Below are 23,462 nucleotides of genomic sequence, written 5' to 3'. Positions count from 1 at the left end.
GCAGCTGAAGCTGCTGGGAGGGATGTGAGGAATGAGGTCTAAAAATTACAGGAGTGCTAAGTGCCTTGGAAAGGAGGAGAAAAGTAAGAAGCAAAATCTTGTATTGGATACACTGAGGAATGGGGAGTCAGTGAAGCTGGATATGAATAGGTGTTATAGACTTGATGAGGGTGATGACTCATGCTGAGTTCTGTACCATTTGAAATGGATTAAGGAGAAGTTTTAGGGGGGGGGGGGGGGGGGGGGGGGGGGGGGGGGGGGACCAGAGATAAATGAAATGGAATAATCCAAACAAGAGGTGACCAGCGCATGAACCAGGACTTGTGTGCTGTGTTCAGAGAGAAAAGGGCGTAGTCTAGAAATGCTACAGGTGGAATTAGGCATTACTGATGTGGGCAGTAGAGGAGAGAGTATTGTCCAAGATGATTCCAAGACTTTTGACACTGTGGGCCTGACATATATAGAGACAACAAAAGGGCGTAATTTTGTAAAAACTTGCATTTTATTGTCACCGAGTTTGGTCTGATTGAGGTAATGGAGATGAGAAAAGAGGGAGGAAAGAGAGGTTCTTGGTTTTGTAGAAAAAGAGTCATCGATATGAAACTGTACACCAAAATGATGAAAGTCATTTCAGAGACAGAGGAGATAAATCGTAAATGGTCCCAGCACTGATCCTTGAGGGACACCAGAGACACTCTTTACCCTCCTGACTGATTTTTCTCTAGATGTGCTTTTTTCTGGTGTCCTTGTGACTGTACAAGGACCTGTGCAACCTGAAGAGACATTTTCCTCCGTTCATGGCACATCCATATGTGCTGTCACATTTGCTGTGTCTCCCACTCGGTCTCAGTGTGGAGGAGACAACAGGAGGCACACTGTTAAACAAGGTCTGCAGCTGTCCTCTTCTTGTACGAGTAGATACCGGTCCTGCTGCTGGGTTGATCCCTTCCATGGCCCCTGTCCAGGTGTTCTTGTATATAGCTTGTCTTCTGTTGCCTCTTCTACAGTGTTGAGATTGTGCCAGGAGACACACTAAACCTTCTTGCAACATATATGCCATCCTGGAAGAGCTGGTCTATCTGTGCACCATGACTGGGCTGCAGGTACCATATCACGCTATCTGTCATGATGAGGGCATTCACAGAAAGCAAAACTGAAGAAACATCGGTCCAGTGGGGATAAGGAGAGAAATGATCTGTGGCCACCACCTACAAAAAAAACTTTACCTAATGGGGGTTATCTTCTTGTTGCCTCTCCAGGTCACCTGACATCACTTTCATTTGAACCAAAGTATGAAATGGATTCAAAGTAGTTTATAAATCTTAGACTAGTCTATAAACTAGACAGGCTGATATCCCCCCAAGTTTACCTGACATTGTGTTACATGATGATTCAGCATTCCCTTAAACGTTTTAAAACATATATATGCATTGAAGTGGAAGCATGCCAGCAGCAAAACAACATGCAGCACATGCAGCATAAACAAGTCATGCCTGCAAAGCATTACAGGAATGTCATGCAATTCCAGACAGACAGAACAAGCATGAAAGGGCCAAGAAAGGTTTTAATTCAAAATGAGACGGGTCCACTCTAAGCTTACATTGAAAATATATTATTTTTGGACAGGGAGATAGATCCCACCAAATGTATTTCAATTAAAAAAAGAAGAAGAAAATATTAAATTGTAGTCTGAATTATACAGGGTGACTAATGAAATTAAAGGAAAAACAAACATATCGTTTAGTGTTGCACTCATTTTATTGATCAGTGGTTAGAAAGTCATCCAAATCCCCAGGCTCACCACCTATTTGAGATCTGTTTTGTGCAGTTTGATCAGAAAACAGCTAAAAACATTAAAACCAACATTTGAACCAATTTCCCTGGTCCACTTTTTTCAGTTTAAAAACAAAATGATACAGCTGATCGTGTACCATCTCAAGAACAGGATTTGAGCAAAGCTGAAAAGTGTATTGAAAAGGAACTTTATCGACTACATTTGTAAAGAATGCCGACACTGTGGTAAAAACCTCAAACTTCCAATGATTATTCTTGACAGTACTCTTTGTTAAAGACAAAGAAAAATACATCTGTTTTTGGCATCTATTTGAAAAAGATTGCAAAGCAGTGAAGCACAGCACATATTATAATAAGATAGCATTATTACTTCTGCATAGTTACATTGCAGATGCGTAATTCAAATTTAGTGTGCAGTACTTAAATCCAAACTAAATTAATCTATTTATTTCCAAAATTATGGGTCTAGATGTTTCATAGATTAATACGAGGATCCAAGGCCATCCACTCATCCGATCACAGTTATATTGGTTGAATAAGACATAAGTGACTGTGTTTTGTTCATTGCTTTGATTTAAACCAAGAAAAACAAAGAAAGACAAATGTACCACATTTGCAAAAGGGGAAAAAAGTTTTAAAATTGCAAATGATTAAGAAATTTGCTATACATTTTATTTACATCTGAGCTGCCAAAAAGTATAAAAGTATCAATATTCACAAGAGTATGTACAATAATCCTTAATCAGTAGGTCCAAAAAAAAAAAAAAAAAATCCTGGTTTGTTTGCCCAAAAGATAAAAAGAAGTATTCACCCAGTGTTTTAAAAAATATATAGAACATATATATAATAATACATTTAAAAGGTTTGACCACATTAATAAAAGACTTATAATAGTGCAACTACCTAAATTATATTCTTAAAATGAGCCATTTAAAAAAGTAATAAATCTCTAAAATGTCTTTTAAAAGGAGTCTCTCTGTGCAGAAAATTCCTGTGGACAATTTTTTTTAAAAAATGGAAGGCACAGCAGCCCTGGTAGACTGAGTGGGATTTACACAGGACTGGAGATAGAGTAAGGTTACAGGCGCCCTAGGGTTTAATCACAGGAGGGGTAGGCCATACCAGGGTTTGTAGGTAAAAGAGAAAAGGGGTAACTGGGTTGTGCAGGACAACACGGCGAGACACAGGAGGTAAAAGACATTTCTGAGGTAAAGGTCACACAGACGTGGTCACGCTGTCCGCAGCGTTATTGACCTCATTTTTGTTGGAGTCCAGCCCTTTGGCGGCATTCATGTCATTGCGGAGGTTCTCTGCTGCTCTCTTCATACTTTTCAGCTGATCGGGGTGAGGCGTGGCCCGCCGAAGTAGTGTTCCCTGTGTAGATGAAACAGAATCTAATTAGTGGGATGCTTTTAAAATCTGCTTAAATTGCCTTGGAGAGAGCTGAAGAACAATGTTTACATGACAGCAGACTGATGCTCGATGCACGTGCCTAGCATTCATGATTTGTCAAAATAATATCCAAGAAAACATTATTATTATTATTTCCAGTAATTTGTAGCACTTTAGCATGACTATCCTACCCCAAGGCTGTGGATATAAAACAATCAGAGTTTCTGAAAAAGCCACTTGAGGCAATCCCCATAACCTTATTTATGGCATATTTAATACAGATGAGGACATATACCCATTAAAATCTATGGAAACTAAGCTAACCAAGCTTGCTTCTTGGTAAAGCTTGCTAAATAATTAAATTGTGCTCAAATGTTCAAGTCTTATTTAAAATGGGAGTTCTAAGATTGCATCCATCTTTTATATACAGCCTATGGACTCACCGGATCGTCATCATCGTCGACATCATCTCCATCTACGAAGTGAATGACGCTGGTCCTGTTCACGGCGTTGTTGTCCCATGTTTCGTTAGCAATGTCATTCACCAAGCTCTCCATACCTCCGCAGCGGGCAAGATTATCAGAGCCTGGGGTTGTTTTTAAAACAAACAACATATTTAATATTACTGGAATTCACATAAAAATGTTAGTACAAGCTAAAAGCAAACATGTCAACAGATCAAAATCAGTATGGTTACGATTACTTCTGCCAATCTGTTTGCAATCTGCAAACACAAGAAAAAGCTGTCCAGTGCTAATGAGCGAGCCTGAAACTGTCAGATCACCATTTCAAATCTGAGCTTAGTCACAGGCTTACAGCAACACAATCTTCCCTGCCCCCAACCTCAGCCTAACTTTCCCCACTTCCGCCAGCTTTATAGCTGCATTTCTCTGACAGGAGACATGCAGCACTTCTCAAAATTAACGGATGAATTTGCTTATTATTTTTGCTGGCAGAAAACAACATGAAAAATAAAGTGATCAGCAAGCATATCACAAATATTTACAAATCTGTGTGAAAATCTGTCAATGACAGGACAGAAAAAAAGAAAAAATTACAATAATCTGCTGTATCAGGCAGCGATAGAGCCAGCCGTCAGCGGCATGTCTGTACCCAGTTTGTGAGCTTTTAATGGCAGCAAGCCAGGCGCTTTTAAGCCTCTTTAGCTGTCCAATCCACAACATTTCTGAAAAACATATTGAAAGAGGGCCTCAAGGGACAAGAGAGGGCCTGATCTGTTATAGGCGCTGTGATCCCTTACAGGACCTTATAATCGACAGATACTGCAGGAAGGGATCAGAGGCTGCAAAACACACTGTGCTCCTCCGAGCAGATCATGTGATAATGTCACGAAAACTGCAGGAGACGGTACAAGACTTAACGATGAACATTACTAAAAATGTCTCAGCGCGAGCACAAAGTTATTTCACTCTGGACAAAGCCCATCACTTTAAGAGCATGGAGACGCTGATCCACTTCTATGTTTATTCACACAAAGTTCTCACATGCAAAGAAGCAGAGTGATTTCAATCAACCAGTGAGAAAATGTTTTTCTCTACACTCAAACCTCCATAATTATCTCAGGCTTATACTCGATGAATAACATTACCTTTGTCGTCACTTGGCTGTTGAGGGAGCAGCACGCAGGTAAGCACCTTCTCGCCTGACTTAGGGTCCTGATCAGTCTGAAAGGTGAGGAGCGGCTGCGACTGGTTTTCTGACAGCCATAAGGCCTTCAGCTGTAGCGTTGTCAGAGAAAGCGGTAGGTGGGTGAGCCTGAAAAACAAACAGGAAATAAATCACTGCCCACACAACTCCCCCACTTCCAAGATACCTCCTGGTTATTATTTCCAAAACATACACACTGCTGTGGGCACAGTGTGAATTAGTAAAGGTGTCACATTTGGATGAGGTACATGGCAGTTGTTTTATTTATGTGGAGGAGGGAAAACACTCTCCAGACACAGAGGTGAACGTGTCTTTGTGTGACTCAAGCTGCAGATATCTGCAGCTTTCGTTCTAGACAAAGCTGGGAGCTATACAGGTACAGGCAGGGAAATAAAGGTCAAAACAACCTCTGACTAACTGAATAACATGGTCAAAATATCAAGATGATCTTCAGGGATTAGCAGGCCGAAACCAAGTATTTAATTATAAAACAGCATCATAAAAATGAAACACAAACCCTGTTTTTGCTACTTATTATGAAATGTTTTTTGTTTTTTTTGGTTTTTTTAATCGAGACGGAATAAACTGACAATCCGACATCGCTAGCTCGAGATGAGTGAACGTACCGGTTCCCAGACACGTCGAGCACGTGCAGCTCTGTGGCTTGCGACAGCTCTGACGGTATCCTCGTCAGCCTGTTCTCTCGTACGCAGAAGACATTCAGACTACTGCAGCCGCCAATCTTAATAACAGGAGACACAACAACAACGTGATTAGGCTGCCGGCACTTCAAAGTTGAAATGGTTAATCATAAGTAAACACACGCACACACAACTGCCAATACAAGTCTGTCTTAATAGCTTTATGAATCCAGTCTAAATGCACATCTGATGTTTTTCAACAACGCCCCAGCAATAAAAAGCACGATAGATCTTTTGCCAGCATTTGGAAACTTTGTCCCCGGTTTAGTGATCTTGATGGAAGAACAATTACATGTCAATAAGATGTGGCAGAGTGGCCTAAAATTAGGAACAATTAGGCCTGGTAGCCAGAGAAAACAATGTGCCGGCTGAACTCCAGCTGCAATATATTTATCAGCACAGACTAACCAGTACAGATTAGACCAATCGGGCTAAAAGGTGCAGGGTAAAGCAAATGGGTAAAGGTGCTAAAAGCAAGTCCTTGCTGGAGCATAAGGGCTCTAAATGTGCCGGTTTACATCCAAGCAGATCCAGGAGAAAGGGTTGTGCATCTAATAATCAATTGATAGAGTCAATAAAGTTAATACAACTGGGCCAATGGTAGAGCTATTCACACACACACACACACACACACACACAATCCGGTGCAAAACAAGAACATGACAACAAAACACAATGTGACACAATAATTATCGATCACCTTGTGTTTGTATTCAACTGAAGCCAACATCCTAATTGAAAATAACATCGGATTAATTGTCCAGCCCTGGCCAGTGATCAAGTAGCTGAGCAAAGCTCAAATCAATACACACACCACAGTAACACTGTCACTGTTAGACATGTCATGCAATGCAAAACAGTGATACCATGGATTCATTATCTAGGCCAAGTGTGCCTACTGTTATTTTTCCCCAAACACTGCAGGCTTTGCATCATTTAGACACAGGGGCATTGTCCAACATTTCAAGAAGCCTTTCAGATGAAGCTTTAAACCAAGCGAGCCTTCACTTACGCAGACAAGAGGTTAGAGAAGAATGTCGCATGCAAACACAAAGGACACACTGAGACAGAGCTGAAGCTGAACAAACCAGGGGGCCGAGCAGTAAAAATGAAATGAGAGAGCACCACAAGCAAGAGCATTGTCCAGTCAAATGTGAATGAACCTCGGTTTGAGCTTTAACTCCCTCATAACAGTTGCAGAAAAGCATCATATTACAATAATGGCAGTCTGGCATAACCACATTACATTAGTGTGTACAAAACAGATTCGGTTTCAATTTCCACTCTAACGTGTGCAAACAAATGACAAAACCAGTAACAGCAAAGGCCCAAGAGATTCATATCTGTGTCATTTACCAGCAAAGAAAGGAAGTGCTTCAGTGCAGCTATAAACTTGAATAAGCAGTTTGCCAGCATTGTCAGGTGGCATAAAAGAAGCTTACCTCCTTGGGTAACGACAGTAGCTGGTTTCTGTCACAGTTCAGGTGAAACAGTCGCTTTAACTTTCCAATACTCCTCGGCAAGCTCTGTAATTATAAACCAAAACAAAAATTAGAGGAAACATCAGCATCTGCTCGGTTTTATATTAAATAGAAATATTTATTTCTCTCATTACTAAGCAACTTATCAATTTATCCATAAAACAAGGACAATAAAGTCAATCAAATTATGCATGTAGTGCTTTCATGCACTGTGTTGCCCACGTTGTCATGTCATTTACACACAAAACAACAACATAAAAACAGGCCGACTTATCGGTGGTGATGATGTGTACAATACTTTGTTTCACTGTTTGCTTACACTGTGTGCAGGGTGTGCATCCTGAGAAACCTAACTGTAATCAGTTTGTCCATCTCCTTCATGTCTTCAAAGAAAAAGATATCTTAACTCTGGCTTATGCATTCAGGCATAATAATCAGAATAAGGAAGAAAGATCATTTTAGTGATTTTGAAAGTGGCATGGCTGTATTTCAGAAACTGCAGATCCATTAGGAATTTCCCACATACCAATGTCTATGGATTACAGAGAATGGTCAGACTGCTTCGAGCTGTTAAGAAAGCAACACAAACTCAAATAACCACTCGTTACAACCGAGGTATGCAGAAGTGCATCTGAGGTTGAACCTCAAAGCAGATGAGCTACAGCGGCAGAAGACCACACCAGGTGCCGCTCCATACAGCTAAGAACAGCAAACTAAGGCTGTCAGCACAAGCACAAGTCCACCCTGCCTTATTCAGGCTGATGACAAATGGCTTTTGCAGTCTCCACATCTTAATCCAATACAGCATCTTTAGGATGTGGTGGAACGGGAGAGTCTCGTTATGGACGTGCAGCTGAAAATTCAGCAGCCACCATGTCAATATGGGCCAAAATCTCTGTGGCACATGTTTCCAGTACCTTGTTGAATCTATACCACGAAGAATTAAGACAGTTCTGGTACTAGCAAGGTGTACCTAATAAAGTGGCCACTGAGTGTACGTTTATTGGTAAATACTTAGTTTACCAAGGCTTAGTTTAAACATTTGCACAATAACCTTGGCTGTAGCCATTTTTCCATTAGACCATGAGCTCATTAATCTGTTTTTAAAGAGGATGCATGAAGTTGGAAAAGACCCCAAACAAACCTGTAGCTGGTTCTCTGTGAGCACAAGTTCAGTAAGACTTTCACAGTTGCCAATGCTCTCTGGAAGATACGCCAGTTGATTCTGATCAACTTTCAGTATAGAAAGTTTTCGTAGTTTTCCTGCAGAGAGAGAAAATATATACATATGTTGAACATGATATACATTAAACAATATAAACCCTGTAAGCATTGAAAGGCAGTCAGTCAACTGAGGCATTTATATCAACTTTATTAGCAGCGTCCTCCTGAAATGCGCCAACAACATTGAGAGTAACATCCTCCTCTCTACCCCTTAATGCTCTCTGGTCGCTATGGTAACGTGTAAATATTTCTTTCGAAATAAGACGCAGGGAAACCGAGTTAACGATAAAAATCCTGATAACCACAAATTTCACATCTGAGCCTAAACTCTCGCGGTCTGGTTCCAAACGACTCAAGGACCAGCCCGGAGATTGGGGACTGCTGCTCTAAGGCAACTGGTATAAATGCGGACAAAAATCACCCTTCATCCTGCTCTGCGTGCGTGTGTAGCTCAGCCCCACCTTTGTCAAACAGACAGGGTTAGAGTTAGACTTACAGTTGTTATTGGCTGTTGGTGACACACCTACTGCCCAAAAGGTTTAAGGTCAGAAACCTCTCAAACACACCAAGAATACGACGACAGGCAAAAATGATTTCTCTGCACGCTTTAACACACCTCTGGTGGATCATAAGTCATGGCTAATTGTGTTTTATTATTATACATTTAAAAACATAAGAGACCCAAGAACATTTGTATTATGTTTCAGATTTATTACAATCATGCTACTAAAAGAGCTGACAAATTCATATGCATACCAATGCTTTCTGGTAGAGAATCAATGTTGTTCTGAGATACTAGCAGGTCAGTGAGTGACACCAGGCCTCCCATCTCCTCTGGAAGTTTCTCCAGTTTGTTTTCTGATACATCCAGACACAGCAGGCTTTTGATGTTGCCCAGTTCCTAAGGTTCACAGCAAAAACGTGTGTATGTTAAAATAATACAACGGCAAACCTGATCAAGGAGTAGGAACAGAGACAGTCTTTTTCTAAACTTTATATATGTAACAGTATGCAAATGACAGTGGTTTTATGATTAGCAGTAAGACTGGAACAGACTGTAAAACATAGACATGAAATGCGTGATTAGCTTACTGCAGGTATTTCTGTCAAGTGGTTTCCATCCAGCCACAAGTCCTTCAAACTGACAAGGTGGCCTATTGACTGAGGCTGCGTGGGAGGAACCATAAGAGCCAGGAAAATATAAAAGAGAAAGAGAAAAAAAAGGGACAAAGCAGAAAAAGCCATCTCCGTTATTTGCTTTAAACTGAACATGAGTTTCCCTCCGATACAATGCTGCACCTGTTGTGCTGCTTTTTGGCAAAATAGCAAAGAGTCCATTGAAATTTCTAAACACAATCTCCGTTAGACAATTCTTGGCAGCTCATCCTTGCATGATCTGCCAGTACCTCATTCACCATCGGAGTTAAACCTCTCACATAAGATTACAACTTAAAACCAAAGCTGAAAACAGATGGCCATCCTCCCATCTGCACGATAAGAGGTGAAAGCTGTCCTCGAGGGATGCTAATCTGCTCGTACATGACAAGAACAAGGCAAAGAGAAAAGTTGTGTTTTTGGCATTCTTCTGGGTTAAAACAAAAAACCTCACCAAAGAGTAGAGTTCATTGTTGCCTAGGTCGAGTTCTTCAAGTTTATGAAGCTGTGATAATGATCTGTGGATGACACGTGCAAGACAAGTTAAAAAAAAATTGAAAAATGCTTAAGAACGCATGCATATCCACATAAAGCAATGAGTACTCACTCTGGTAGGAATGGCAATACATTTTCTCTGAGTTCTAGTGATACCAAATTGGTGAGGCTGCAATGACAGGTAAAAAAGAAAGATGATTACATGTTACGCTGAGTGTTTTTAAAACAACGAGTTTAAATGACAGTTAAAAATGGCCACAGACAGTCTTTTTGCAATCAGACATCTGAAAACAGGAAGTAGTTTGGAGGTGTGTCCATCTTATCGAGGCTGTAAAATTGCAGCAGGATAAACAACGTCTGCATACTTTAAATGAAGAGCAAAAAAACAGAGACCAAAGGACAGGGTTGTCATCTGGCCATTCATGTATGCCTTCGTGCTATACATGCACCTAGCTGATACAGGATTTTATAACAGTAGCTGCCTAGAACAGTACAAAGTCTATGTTGTTTACGAGAAGTAACTCTAAATAGGTTAGACTTTGTGTTATTAGTGATGGACCAAGGAGACGACGCCTTTTACAGCACACCCTTGACTGAAACTCCAAGCCGGCATTCCTTGCATGTTAGCAATTTCACTGTGGAAAACTACAGACGCGGCAGCAAATAAATTAATTTATGCAAAGCTCCAACACTGCTGCTAGTTTTCATTCACCTTGCTTCCACTGCAGCAGATCACTAAAACCAGATATTAAAAAGACAAAAGAAAATCTTCCCAATTCCAGCATACTGTGCCTGAGATTTGATTTGAAACACACCACCTTACTGCTCAACTCTCTGATTTCTGTGCGTGCCATTTCACATCAGCAAACACTCCCATCTCACAAGATAAACCGCTGCTGCCGTGTAACCCCTTGGACATTTATCTTATCTACTTCTAAAAAACCAAGGCATCCTGTTCCAGCTGCGCTATGGTTTTCATTACCTTCTCCTTTTGACAGAGAGCAGGCCTTAAGCCATTGTGTTAAGCAAGATAAAATATTGGACATATGTGCGGAACATGCCGTACTATGAGGCAGAAAGAGGGGGAAGAGGCAATCCTAAGAGTTTGTGCAATCAAAATCCTTAACTTTTTTCCCCATAAAGATGACATCTGATTACCTCCCCTAAACCCTCAAAAACAAGTTTGACACCTCAATATGAACTGTATCGATAAAGACTCGGTTTGTTGATCACTTGAAAAGCTTCTGTGTTGCTGCATAGGCATTGTGTGTTATAAGCAGACCTGGAATATGACAGAAGCCGCTCAGTTCACAAAGGAGCTTTAAGAGTTACTTCTAGCAGGCTTTGACCCATGACCATCACCATATGAGCATTCATCTTCTTTATCTTAAAGGAATAACCACCACCACAGCGGCACCTGGAATTTTCTCAACATCATTTCAAACACTACAGTCCTGGCCTGAGGCCATAAGAATTAGCAAAGACTTTCTGTAATCAAACAGTAATCCTTCCACAGAAGGTTTTTTTCTTGTCTGTTTTTTTTTTTTTTGAGACCCAGAGCGAGATGCAAAATGAAAACCTGGCAGAGAACCGTTCTTGAGAAAAACAGTCAAACAGCTTCACACATCTGGAATAATCCTATCCCTGTCAGGCCTCCGATTCAGTTTACCTTAAAATACCAAACCTCTACTAAAATATCTCCTGTGGCACTCTGACCTGAAAGCAAATAGCTTTGTTATTAAATTCAATTAGAACTGATCTCAACGTTTAAAAAGGGACCCCACGGGACTGAGAATGTAACTACTCTGGATTATATGCCATCTCCAAACAAGCATTTTTGCCTTTTATGTACAAAGGCAAAAGATGCTAACTGATGAGTTGGTAAGGAGTAACGTGGTTGGTATGTTCGCCTGTGAGATACGGTGAGATGGAGGAGATTCTGAAGAAGGCGAAATGACAGCAAAAGGAGATATTGAAAATGAAACCTGCTTCTATGTTTCTAATGGTGTTTACTGTGTAACCTTTGAACAGTGGGAGGTAGAATAATGACCTGGGAGCATCACAGATTTTGAAATGCTTTCCAGAAGGAACATACTGTGTGTTAATTAGCTGTGTAGGAGGCCAACCTCCACAATTTGCCACTAGACAAAGTTATCACGCAGAGAAGTGGCACCCTAAAGGAATACTTTGGAGCTTTGTGTGTTTTAAAGTAAAAATGTTGTTGCTTATGCTAAGTGCTTTGTTTGAGCAGAGTAACTGACAAACCCCATAATTGAAGTTGCCATTAAAACAACAGAAATATGTGCCTTTTGTTACAGTAATTATCAAATTCCTTTCTGGCAAGATCACAAAGACTAAAGCAAGGTATGTGACTTGAAAATGCAAAGGGAGGCAGGTGAGATATTATCAAACACAAGTCTCCCTTAAACTGGATAAACATCAGTCTACCAGTGCATCAAAACTCTCCAGAACAAACCGTTAGTAGGCTTAGAAAGATTCAGGTTCATCCTTAACAGAGTATGTTACCATTAGACACACTTCAGATTTCATGATAAAATATATATACTTTAACATACTTGTGCTAAATCACTTACTTTCCAATATTTTCTGGAAGCACTTGCAATGAAATGTCATTGATGGAAAGGCAGGTTAAATTCCTCAGCTCCGTGAAGCTTTCAGGTAACCTGGATGAACAAACAACAAGACACAAAGTGAATCCACGAGAATTAACAGTATAATTTGATCCAGACATTTCAATCATTCTGACAGTATTTTTTAGCATTGATGACCCTGATGCCATTATCTGTGTTTGCTGCTTATCATCTCTGCCCTCAGATTGGCTCTTTTTATATTAAACAAAAGACCATATGCAACCTTAAGTTTAGGTGTTATTATGTGTATGCATATCCCAAATATACACACACCAGTTTGGGCTTTATTGCTCCATTGAATTTATGACTGATAACCAAATGATGTCACATTCCTGTAAAGCCAAAGTCCACAGTCCAGTCATCCCTGGGGTGTTACTATTAACCTGTTAAAATAGGGCTGATGTAGAATGAAGAGTGGGAAATTAGGTTACTACTCTGGAAAGTACTGTTCTGTGTGTGTGTGTGTGTGTGTGTGTGTGTGTGTGTGTGTGTGTGTGTGCGTGTAAGCTTGTGTGCACTTTAACAGTATTGAACACCAAAGCGTCACTATTACTTCCTAAACTTGTGTCGCTTTGTGCCCCTGCTGAGGTGCAAATTAGACATGATCTCACCCACACATGGAAAAGCAGAGTATGGGAAATATGCAATCTGCCAGGTATATAAATATTACTAATGTTACTAACAGCAGAGAGGTTAACACCACACAATGCACAAAATGAAATTATATATATAATTTCATATAAAAATAAACACATATGAAATGTACCATTTGAAAAAAGCCTTGAATGCAGACTGTTGTAAAAGTCTTAAAAATAATCACAGGTAAAGTTTTTTAAAGTATGTCAAATTCTTACTTTGTTAATGGATTTCCACTGAAATCAGCCACTTGGAGAGCTTTGCAGTATGAAATGCTCTCTGGAATGCCCAAAATATCTGAACAAGAGAAAATACGTTGATTATAACACTGCTCATTGACTGCAATTGGGTCTTAAAATGTGCCAACTTTAAAAAAAAAGCAGCAAAATGAAAAGTACATAAGTGAAATAATAAGTGTTTTGATGTAGAACAAAGCTGTTTAAGCTGTCTCTGAACTTAAGAGGTCTTTACAGCTACAGCTGAGAAAGGCTTGCTCTGTTACAGAAGGAACCTCACCAGTATATCAAAAATAATAAGTCAATTAATCTTTAAATTTGTTTGTGGCATTAGTTTTTGTAATGGCAATTAAATATGTGAGTGCAATTCTTTTTCTGAGCTCTTCTGTGTAAAAACCTGTTCTAGCAGTGACAGATGAAACGCCTTTGAACATGTTTACTTGTGTTGTTATTTTGTGGTTTAGCCATGTGATATACCAGTGTTTACTCTGCTTACCATTTCGAGAGACATCCAGTTCTACCAGCTGCATAAAGTTGGCTATTTCAGATGGAATTGTCTGGATCTCATTGTCACTCAGGCCAAGTTTTCTAAGTTTTGCCAGCTGGAAAAATTGCTGAAAGATGGAAGGGAGGAAAACATAGATTTATTAATAGGCTTTGAGATATTTAACATTCAAATTACACAACCTGGTCAAAGATTCATTCTTGTATGAATTAAATTCATGTCAGTTTTATTTATTTATTCATACAGTGCCAAATCACATCAACAGTTGCGTCAATGCGCTTTATATTGTAAAGTTGACCCTTTAATAATACAATAGGGAAAACAACAAAATCATATGGCCCCTATGATCAAGCACTTTGGCGACGGCGGGAAGGAAAAAACTCCCTTTTAACAGGAAGAAACCTCTAGCAGAACCACCTTCAGGGAAGGGCGGCCATCTGCCGTAACCGGTTGGGGTGAGGGGAGGAAGACAGAACAAAAGACATGTTGTGGAAGAGAGCCAGAGATAAATAATAAGTGATGATTAAACTGTACGACACTGGATTACAAAATTAATAGAAACAAAAACAGTCTGAGAGCTTTTTATTTTTGGAAGACCGCTACTTTTGCCACAATGTCACAACAGCAGACTAAATGCATTTTTACTTCCGTTCAATTTGTATAGTGCCAAATCACAACAAACGTTGCCTTGATTCCTCAATTACTGTAAGATAAAGAGAAAACCTCAACAATCAGATGATCACTATAAGGACGAAGTAGGCAACTGTAGGAAGGAAAAACTGAATACTGAAGAAGGTTTTATTTTCAAGAACACAATTGTTAAATCCTTTAAAATCTGTTATTCTGATCTTTCACACGTTTGATTTTGTACTGCAGAAACTCACACAAAAGCCACTAACCCTGTACCCCATGCTTAACATCAAGTAGTTTTCTGTGTCTTGAAATATTTGATGACCTAAGTCTGTCATGATAAATATACGGCTCTCCTATCACAAACAACTTTACAGACCTTTGCCACGGTTGTGTCACAGCTGTAAATAATAAAATGAAGAAAGCTGAACATATTTAGCGGTTTCTAGAACTTGGGGTTGTTATGGTGGTTCACTGTCGGGGCTTACTGGGACACAGAACAGAGCCAACATTAACCTCCTAGGACCTGCCGTCCACATATGTAGACGTCTACACCAAAATACTTCATTTTTCTCTATAAGGGCCTGATATCCACTTACGAGAACATTATACTGCCACTGTTCTATCAAAATTTGAAATGAATGTCCTCATATGTGGATCTCATTTTTCTCAAAAACAAAAATTAGGTTTAAAAAACAAACAAACAAACAAACTGGTAATTCTTTGTTTTTACATTCTTTAGGTCCCAATCAACCCAAATAGCAAAGAAAAAATAAAAATTCATGCCATGAAAGAGTTCAGATCTTAGGAGGTTAATGGTATTAACATCTGTGTTTTCTCTAGTATGACACATCAAAATGTCTGCATACTGTTTGTCATGTGTCTACTTAAGCTGAGGTGTTTGAAAAGTAAGCAGCACATGACAAGAAACTTGAACGAAAACAAAACGGCTACTAGCAACCACTCAGAAAAAGTCTTGTAAAGAGGGAGAACTCAAATACAATGAAAAGTATGTGCTACTCATTATGACTCTTCCATCAACTTGCTACTGTAAAAAAATTATTTACACTATTATTTTATTCCAACTTAATGAAAAATAATTGTTTCATTGTTAGGAATTTGTTACATAGTAGCAACATTCCCTGACACAGAAAAAGTAACAAAACTGAATCCAATTAAAATGAAAACAAATTAAAAGCCTATGTTTTAGTGACTTTAGTCACATTTGTCAACACAACCTGCCTGAGGTCTGCTCCAGAGAGCAGGTTTAGCTTAAACTTTGAGTTTTGGCAAGAGAACTGTAGACTTTCCAGAAAGAGTATTAACTTAAACTACAACTCTTTTGAACTGCTCACAATGCATTTGTCTGACCCACTGTTTTTATTTCCTCATTCAATTCGGTTCAGTTAGGTTTTATTTATATAGTGCCAAATCACAACAATAGTCCCCTCAATGTGCTTAATACTGTATGGTAAACATGCTACAATAATACAGAGAAAACCCCAGCAATCAACCAACCACCTAGGCTCAGGGAGGGGCAGCCACCTGCCATGATCGGCTGGGGATGAGGAGAGGAAGACAGCACAGAAGACTCACTACAGAGAGCCAGAGATTAATAATAACTAATGATTAAATGCAAAGTGGTGTACAAACACATTCATACAATCGATTTGTAAACTCATATCAGAACTAATTAATTAAGAAATGTACATCTTTGCAAACACTGAAATCTGCAAATTTACCTGCAAACAGTCAATCCTTGAGCTCCATTTTTAAAATTTCCTCTGCGCATGTTTAACTCAGGGTGATCATACTAAAAGCAGAGTCCGAGCTCAGAAGTTCGGGATCAGACTCCGGGTTTGTTAACCTTGCTTTCTGGTGCAGGTCTGCTTTGGTACAGACGTTTATTGAAACTTGGGATGTCTGTGTGACCGCAAGCCTGTTTGCACTGTAATATCAACTCACCCCTAACAAATACCATCCATTCACATAAATAATTCAAAAGACTAAAACAAATACTGAAAGTAATGAATTAGCTCGTCCTAAACTGAATGGAAATAAAAACTCCAAATACAATATGAATTAACAAAAGAAATAAAAATAAACAACTATTAAAACACTGATTACCTTAAAACAGTTAAAGCAAAATAGAAAATACCGACAGGCTACGTTCATCACAGGTCCCTCCGATCTTTTTTGTGTCCTTCAGACTATGATATCAGACATGAGGTCAAAAAAAGAAAGAAAGATCCAGCCAGCACACTTCTTTACAATGCAAAAATCAATTATCACAGGCACATACTTGACAGCCATAACAAGAACAGGCAGAGCCTTGAATGTGTGTATGTGTGTGTGTGTGTGCGTGTGTGCGTGTGTGCGTGTGTGTGGTGGTGGTGGTGGTGGGGGTTCTCTTAATGTTTTGGCATGAACTAAATAACTCTTGATCTTCCCCTCTGGGCTTTGTGAGTTAAAGGTGTGCCAAGAGGGCAGGAGGGTTCATCCACTTTGTACATATCATTTAAATCAACCAACCACTTCTTCTCTTTTTTTAGCTCCATGTCCGGTTTGTTCCAAACACTGTATTTGAACTTCAATGTAAAAAATGCCTCACAATTGTAATCCACTGAAAACTAAATGAATTCATACTGCAGCTGCTTAGTACAAACTTTTTGGCTACTCATTTCATTAACAAATTTTTTTAGGATAACAATTCTCTTATTTGAAGAGAAACCCTGCAGGCTATGGGGAAAATTTGTCTTTGCAGTTTAGAGGAAACTAGACAGTTGTTCCCCTTTGTTTGCCTAGCACACAGGCAATGCCTGCAGCTTATGATTACCAAGTTAAACTTACCTGTTCAGCACATTACCAGCTTTAATGATTTCTGACTAATACTTAATAAATTGTGCCACTTCCTCAAAGTTAAACACCACCACCTTTAAACTACATAAAGACTACAGATGCTATCTATGTGGATAAGCAATATAAAAAGCCGTAACCATAGGCAGCACCAAATACAATGATAATGTTAGTGAACTGCCAAATCAGCAGCAGATCTGATCTGAGTTACTGTCAGTGAGGTGTAAATGTGTTGCTCATTATCCACAGACCAAATCCAGATACAGATCACACTGTAATAATCAGTGCACAATAAATAAAACCCACGAGTCCAAAAGTCAAACTCCACCCTGTTGCAAAATGCACATGTTATTCCAAGCTCTTAAGGACATTTAAACACCTTAATCTGTCTTTTCAACACACAAACAAAGCTGATGTCCAATATATGTCTGATCTTTTGCTTTCACTAAAAAACAAATTTGTGTGGGTGCATTTTTTTCTGCTAAGCCAGTATCTATATTACAAGTGGACACCTGGAGATTTGTCATGTTTCCAACCAGGAAACTAACTGAAAGTTTAACATGTTTGGAAAATTTATTTTTTAAACTCAATTATAGTGTGTGTGTTTCTCTATCCGACTTCCTCCTGTGTAACTCTTTTATGACACAACAATCGACGCGGGAAGGACATACAGGTTCAATGTCAAGGATTCAGAACAGCTAAGGACAAAACAGATACAGCTTCGTGGAAATCCTTTTAACAATAAAGACAATCGGAGTTAAAAGGGAGCAATGCAAAGCCGGTACCAGTGTTGTTACCACCTTTTATTTTAACTGTGACAGAGTCCTGCATTAACTGAAACCCTGACAACAAACCTGTTCTTCCTGTTGGTTTTTTCACGCTCCGCCCCAAACAATCACCCATGTATGAAACGCAAAAAACCAAAACAGGGCAAGTCAAGAAAACATTAACCATTCTCATGCAGTCCAAACCGACGTTTGAATCCTCAGGTTCACCTTCAGCAGCGCTAGTTAGAACATAAGCAGCAGTCTGAAGGGATTTTGTGGTAACGACTGCAATCGGGAAACATAATCACACAATACCTTTGTTTATTTTAGTCTAGTCCAAACAAACAACAGACTGCATTAAACTAACTTAACTATTACATGTTGACACACTTAGCAAAACTGACTGCCAGGCACAATCCTATAAGCACAGAAGCTTAAGTGAAAGACATGAGTGTCAAATGTGTTGTGGAGTCTAATTCACTGCAAAGTAGGCTATAGTATTATATATCGCAGCATAGGCGAGAGTTAAAACCATCTCAACCGCATGTCAGACAGCCAACAACTGCACTACCTTTATGACAGTTCTTCCTGTAGATCACAGGATACTCAGAGCACAACTTTCTTTACCACTTAACTTGGGTCATAAACCCTGCAGCTTCCTGTCTCAGACCGGATATTGCTTCTTCCTTCCATCACCACAGTCACCGTGTCTGTATTTTCTGAACGAATGCACACTAGATCTCCAAAAGGTTACCGAGGCCAAAAACTAGTGCCTATTTTCACTTTGTCACTCAATCTGCTGATTATGTACAGTAAAAAAAACATATGAACCATGCTACTGTGACAGTGATCAAAAATAAGAACCAATTTTCAGTGGACTAAAAGTTGACTGACTTATTAATCGATCTGCTTTCATTTATTCGGCTTTAACAGTAGCCTGAAAGTCATCAAGTATTCTGGCTTCTCCTGGACGTGTCCTCGCAGGTCAATTTTCAGCTACCCATCAGGGCAGCATTGTCCTCAACTTTCTTGTTAAACTGCAAAACGGTTATTTTAAATTTCCCAGTAAAGGCCAGATCGGCCGCTCTTAGCTTTTCATATCAACGACTGTCATCATAGTTTCTACTCTACTAAATGCTTTTTGGGTTTTTTTACATGTGGCTTGATAGTTTCTGTTTTGTGTCTGATATTACAAACTGATGCTTACACAGGTAAAGAAAAAAACATTCAAAGACCTTTAACAGAGTCACCGCTACCTCTGCGTCTTACAGTTTCAGTGAAGCTCAGTATGCTGGAAACTGCATTCATTTTTAAACTGGATGAACAGGCAAGTGCATTTCAACAGCCAGCTAGTCTTGCATTCCTATTCTGTCTCTGCAGGCAGTTTGTTCGTTTGAACGCTGTTTACCAGCCAGCCTGATGTGTGTACTCTAAGAGCCAGCTGCTTAAAGGGAACTTTGAATAAACGGACAGTCATGAGTTACAGTTTGCCAACTTAGTCGTGTACCTGGGCAACAAATAACACATAAAACAATTAAACCAACAAAGAGAAGCAGGGCCTAACTATTAACCCTACTCACACAAACCCACACTTCAGGTTCCTTGACTTAGTCAGCTGATCTGTCTTGGTAAAACTATGAAACCATCTGCTCAACTTGCCCAATCTTGTCACAGTAAAAACACACCTTTGCCGTTTTATCTTGCTATTAATACTGCCTCGTGCATGTTTTTATCTGCCTGCTGTGTAAAAGCGACTTGAAATACGTTACTGTCAAGGCTCTGTAATGCCATTGTCAATACAATGATAACGTTGGGGAGGCTTCAGTGCGATCAGTTAGCCACCTCCGAGGCAAATGTGATGAGATTGCGAGGTGCGCACTGAACTGGACGGATACAACAGTTTGCCCAGTCGAGCATTTCTTGGGTTCTCTTGGCAAGCATTGATGACAACACTTTCAATTGTCACCACGCAAATGATGCAACCCCTCCATCCCCTGAACATGCTTAAAATATTTGTGAACTAAGTGTAGAAATAGCTTAAATGTCACACAGTTCTGTGTCCACTGTCACAGTGAGATTACACCTGCTAACTGCATCCTGTCTGGTGCAAATATCCAGTCTGTCAAGTGTTGGGGATTTTTTTCCCCTTTCTCTTTTTTGTGCATTTGTTTGGGGCTTTATCAGTCTGTACTTTACAATTCAGGTCATTGATTCATTATGACTTCATTAGAAAATGCTAGAACACACAATTGCTCTAGTGAAGCAACAACAAAACACATAATGCAGTCTTTGTTTTCAGACAGAATACCTGTTCCTGTGCTTTTCTTCGATGGACAAAGTAAGCAGTGTGGCACAGCCATGGGAGGTTGCTCACATTATCTCTGTTCCATCATGTTTCTATGCTCATGCCAGACCCAAAAATATTCTTTCTGTGGTCTTTTCTTTCCTGCGTGGCTCTCTGAAAACTGCAGATCAAATCACTGTACATCCTGTTTAGATAACGTTCATCAGCTTTAAAAAATGGCTACATCTCAGCTTTTTGACACAAGGAAGAAAGGTTGAGCAGAAAACTGCCCTCCAGAACCAAAGCTTTCCACCTGACCCACCGTGACTTCAGGAAGGTCTTGCTTGTCAGGAACAGCTGTAAACCCAATGAATTACTACTCCTAGGTTACAGCATGAACAAGTAACAATTTCTCCACCTTAAAATGTACTCAGAGCTGAACCAAGGGCACCTTCTATAAACCAACTTTTCTGCTAAAGACAATACTAATGTCAGGCGAGGTATCTTCAGCCAGAAAATTCTACATGACCCATTCATGCGCTTGGGAAAAAACACGTAAATCTTCTGAGTAGTAATCCAGATCTCTAAGGTCACATGTAAGCAGACTAGGATTGTGTATCCCAACTTCACCAAGAGTGTAAGTCACACTGAGAAGCCTGCAATCAAAATACGTGGTTTCTCTTAAAGGATGAAGGACCAGGACTTTAGTCATAATATCTAATGTCAGGGAGAAAAGCAGTTTGGCTTTACAGAACTTTTCAAGACAATCCATTAGTGACTCATTTGAGTGATTACATTCACGTACATATTAGTAAAACTTGGATGTGTGGTCTCAGCATGATTGTTTCTCAATTCTGCTTCCTTTTTTTGGACAATCAATCTGACAGCATCACCTTGGTCTCTGCAAAATTGGGATATCAAGTTTGTGATAGGGCTATTTTTTTTTTTTTCTCAAATTTGTATTAGCAGCAGATGAAGCATCAGCCATGATCATCACCAACCCACAGCAAAGATTGCTATTTTTAATGTCAAAGTACCCTTGGATATATGTTGGCGAAAGAAGCCCTATCACAAACTTGATATCCCAATTTTGCAGAGACCAAGGTGATGCTGTTAGTTAGTTTGTGCTGCCAAATTGTGCTATCAGATAGCTCTAAAACAATTCATTGTACATGCAGTGTCTCTAGACTAGTAGTCATGGTACAAAAGCCACTTACAGTGTTGATTGTCCTATCATTTATCTATTGTCTATTCATGGTTTTATTACAAGCTACCTTATTGCCACAGACGGAAAATTATGATCTCCTTGCTGGAATTTTTATAGAGGCCTCAATGCTTTTATCAGCAGACAGGTTGCTTCTTTCGCCAACATATATCCAAGGCCATTCAGCATTTGCATTAGAGGAGAGCAAAAACAGCTGTTTCGTTTAAAGAAGTGAATGCCTCTTCCTGCTTGGCAACCACATCCACATAAATGATGACTGCATTTCTCTTAATTAAAATCTGACATCCATACTCATGGATAAATATCAGCCTGGAGCAGCAGTGCTGTTTAAATCTATACTCCCAGGGGGAAATATACATAAGCTACATCATCTGCATTTATGGCTCTCTGTCATGCAGAAAGATACTACATGTAAGGAAAAAGCACAAACACAAAGGTCAACATAACCTGCCCAAACAGGTTGAGCAGTTCAGATAGTAGTATCAGTGCGATGCATATCTGAGAGCTTAAGTTTTAAGATTGTGAATCATAATTCTAGCTACCCTGCGGTGCAAAAGTGTATCTTTGGGGGAAATTTCCACCCTTACGGTGTCTCACTTTACTAATCTTGTGTAATTTTCGTGCCCGGATCCCACCTAGACGGGGTGCCAGATCAGCTCAGTTACCTGCCATTTAATTTAAACGAGCGGAAGCTGCTTTCTCCTTACCTTGGGCAAGTCTCGGAGTTGGTTGGCATCCAGCAACAGCTCCTCCAAACTCCGTCCGTAGCGAAAAATCTCATCGGGCACATAGAGCAGGGAGCAGTGGCGTTTATCGATCGTCTCTACATGACGGTTGCACCGCCACAGGGGTATACAGTTAAACATCACGGGGGAGGTGGAAATAAATCTCGTACCCGTGCGATAAAACAAGCAGCGGGGAGGAGGAGATGGTGGAAGATGCAACAGATTGCTATGGCGGGACAGCCACCGACAAACACAAGCGAGGCGAAACTCGCAGGCAAGTAAACACCGAAACTCCCGCTGTAAGTCAGCCGCTGTAACGTTACCGAGCTAACGTTCCGCAGGTCGCGAGTAACATGGGTGCTCTAGTCCCCGTCGTAGGTTCACTTTGTAGTTTGCAGACACCTGTTTTTTCTCTCCACTCGGTTCCTCGTCCAACGTCCGCCTTTTTTAAAGCCCCCTCTTAAGCGTTAAACACACGGGCTACATCTCAGTGTGAAGGAGGGCGGCATTCTCGTGTGGTTTTTTTCTTCTTTTTTTCGTCTCGTCCTGGAGTTAATTTCCTCTCCCGTCCTGTTTCTGACCCGGAAAATTCACTCCCTCATTCCAATCCTACGTCATCATTCCAGGCTGCTCCTCCCTCCGGTCCCTCCTCTGGATCCCGTCCCGCACGGGGCCGCCATGATAGGGCACAGATGACTGGCAGCGGCCGGGGGCGGGGGAAGGGCACCCACAGTGTAAACCCCGGACCTCAAGTATGTGAATTATCCGGGTTCAAACCTGTATTATGTCTACAACTCTAACTTGTTACTCACTTGCAAGTTACTCATACTTGATACATGAGTTTTTGAGACCTGTACTACTCATATATGCAAATTGTGATTTAATTTCCTTTTTTTAAATGCCATTGGGTTCAATAAGTACTTTAGTTTAAAAAAAATAGAATTTTCTGGTAATTAGTCCATGGTTCAGGTTTAAAGGGTTACAGTGTTTTATCCTGTACTATTTTAACCTGCTTTGTTTATCTTATTTTATTTTAT

General features: G+C 40.0%; 1 protein-coding gene across 1 annotated transcript; it reads right to left on the bottom strand.

The window, feature by feature from the left end:
- Positions 1–1,748: 1,748 nt before the first annotated feature.
- lrrc1 (leucine rich repeat containing 1) lies at positions 1,749–23,109 on the bottom strand. Its single transcript, XM_006800735.3, has 14 exons — positions 22,408–23,109; positions 13,930–14,047; positions 13,416–13,494; positions 12,505–12,594; positions 10,023–10,079; positions 9,870–9,933; positions 9,353–9,427; positions 9,017–9,161; positions 8,181–8,299; positions 6,998–7,081; positions 5,481–5,596; positions 4,796–4,962; positions 3,630–3,772; positions 1,749–3,168 (listed from the first exon to the last, which is right to left on the bottom strand). The coding sequence occupies exons 1-14, from the start codon at positions 22,564–22,566 to the stop codon at positions 3,010–3,012; spliced, it is 1,575 nt and encodes a 524-aa protein (XP_006800798.1). The 5' UTR covers positions 22,567–23,109; the 3' UTR covers positions 1,749–3,009.
- Positions 23,110–23,462: the final 353 nt, after the last annotated feature.

Source organism: Neolamprologus brichardi, chromosome 13 (assembly GCF_056152115.1).
Source record: "Neolamprologus brichardi isolate AB-2024 chromosome 13, ASM5615211v1, whole genome shotgun sequence".
Taxonomy (NCBI): Eukaryota; Metazoa; Chordata; class Actinopteri; order Cichliformes; family Cichlidae; genus Neolamprologus; species Neolamprologus brichardi.
This window is presented reverse-complemented; position numbering and strand designations above follow the sequence as displayed.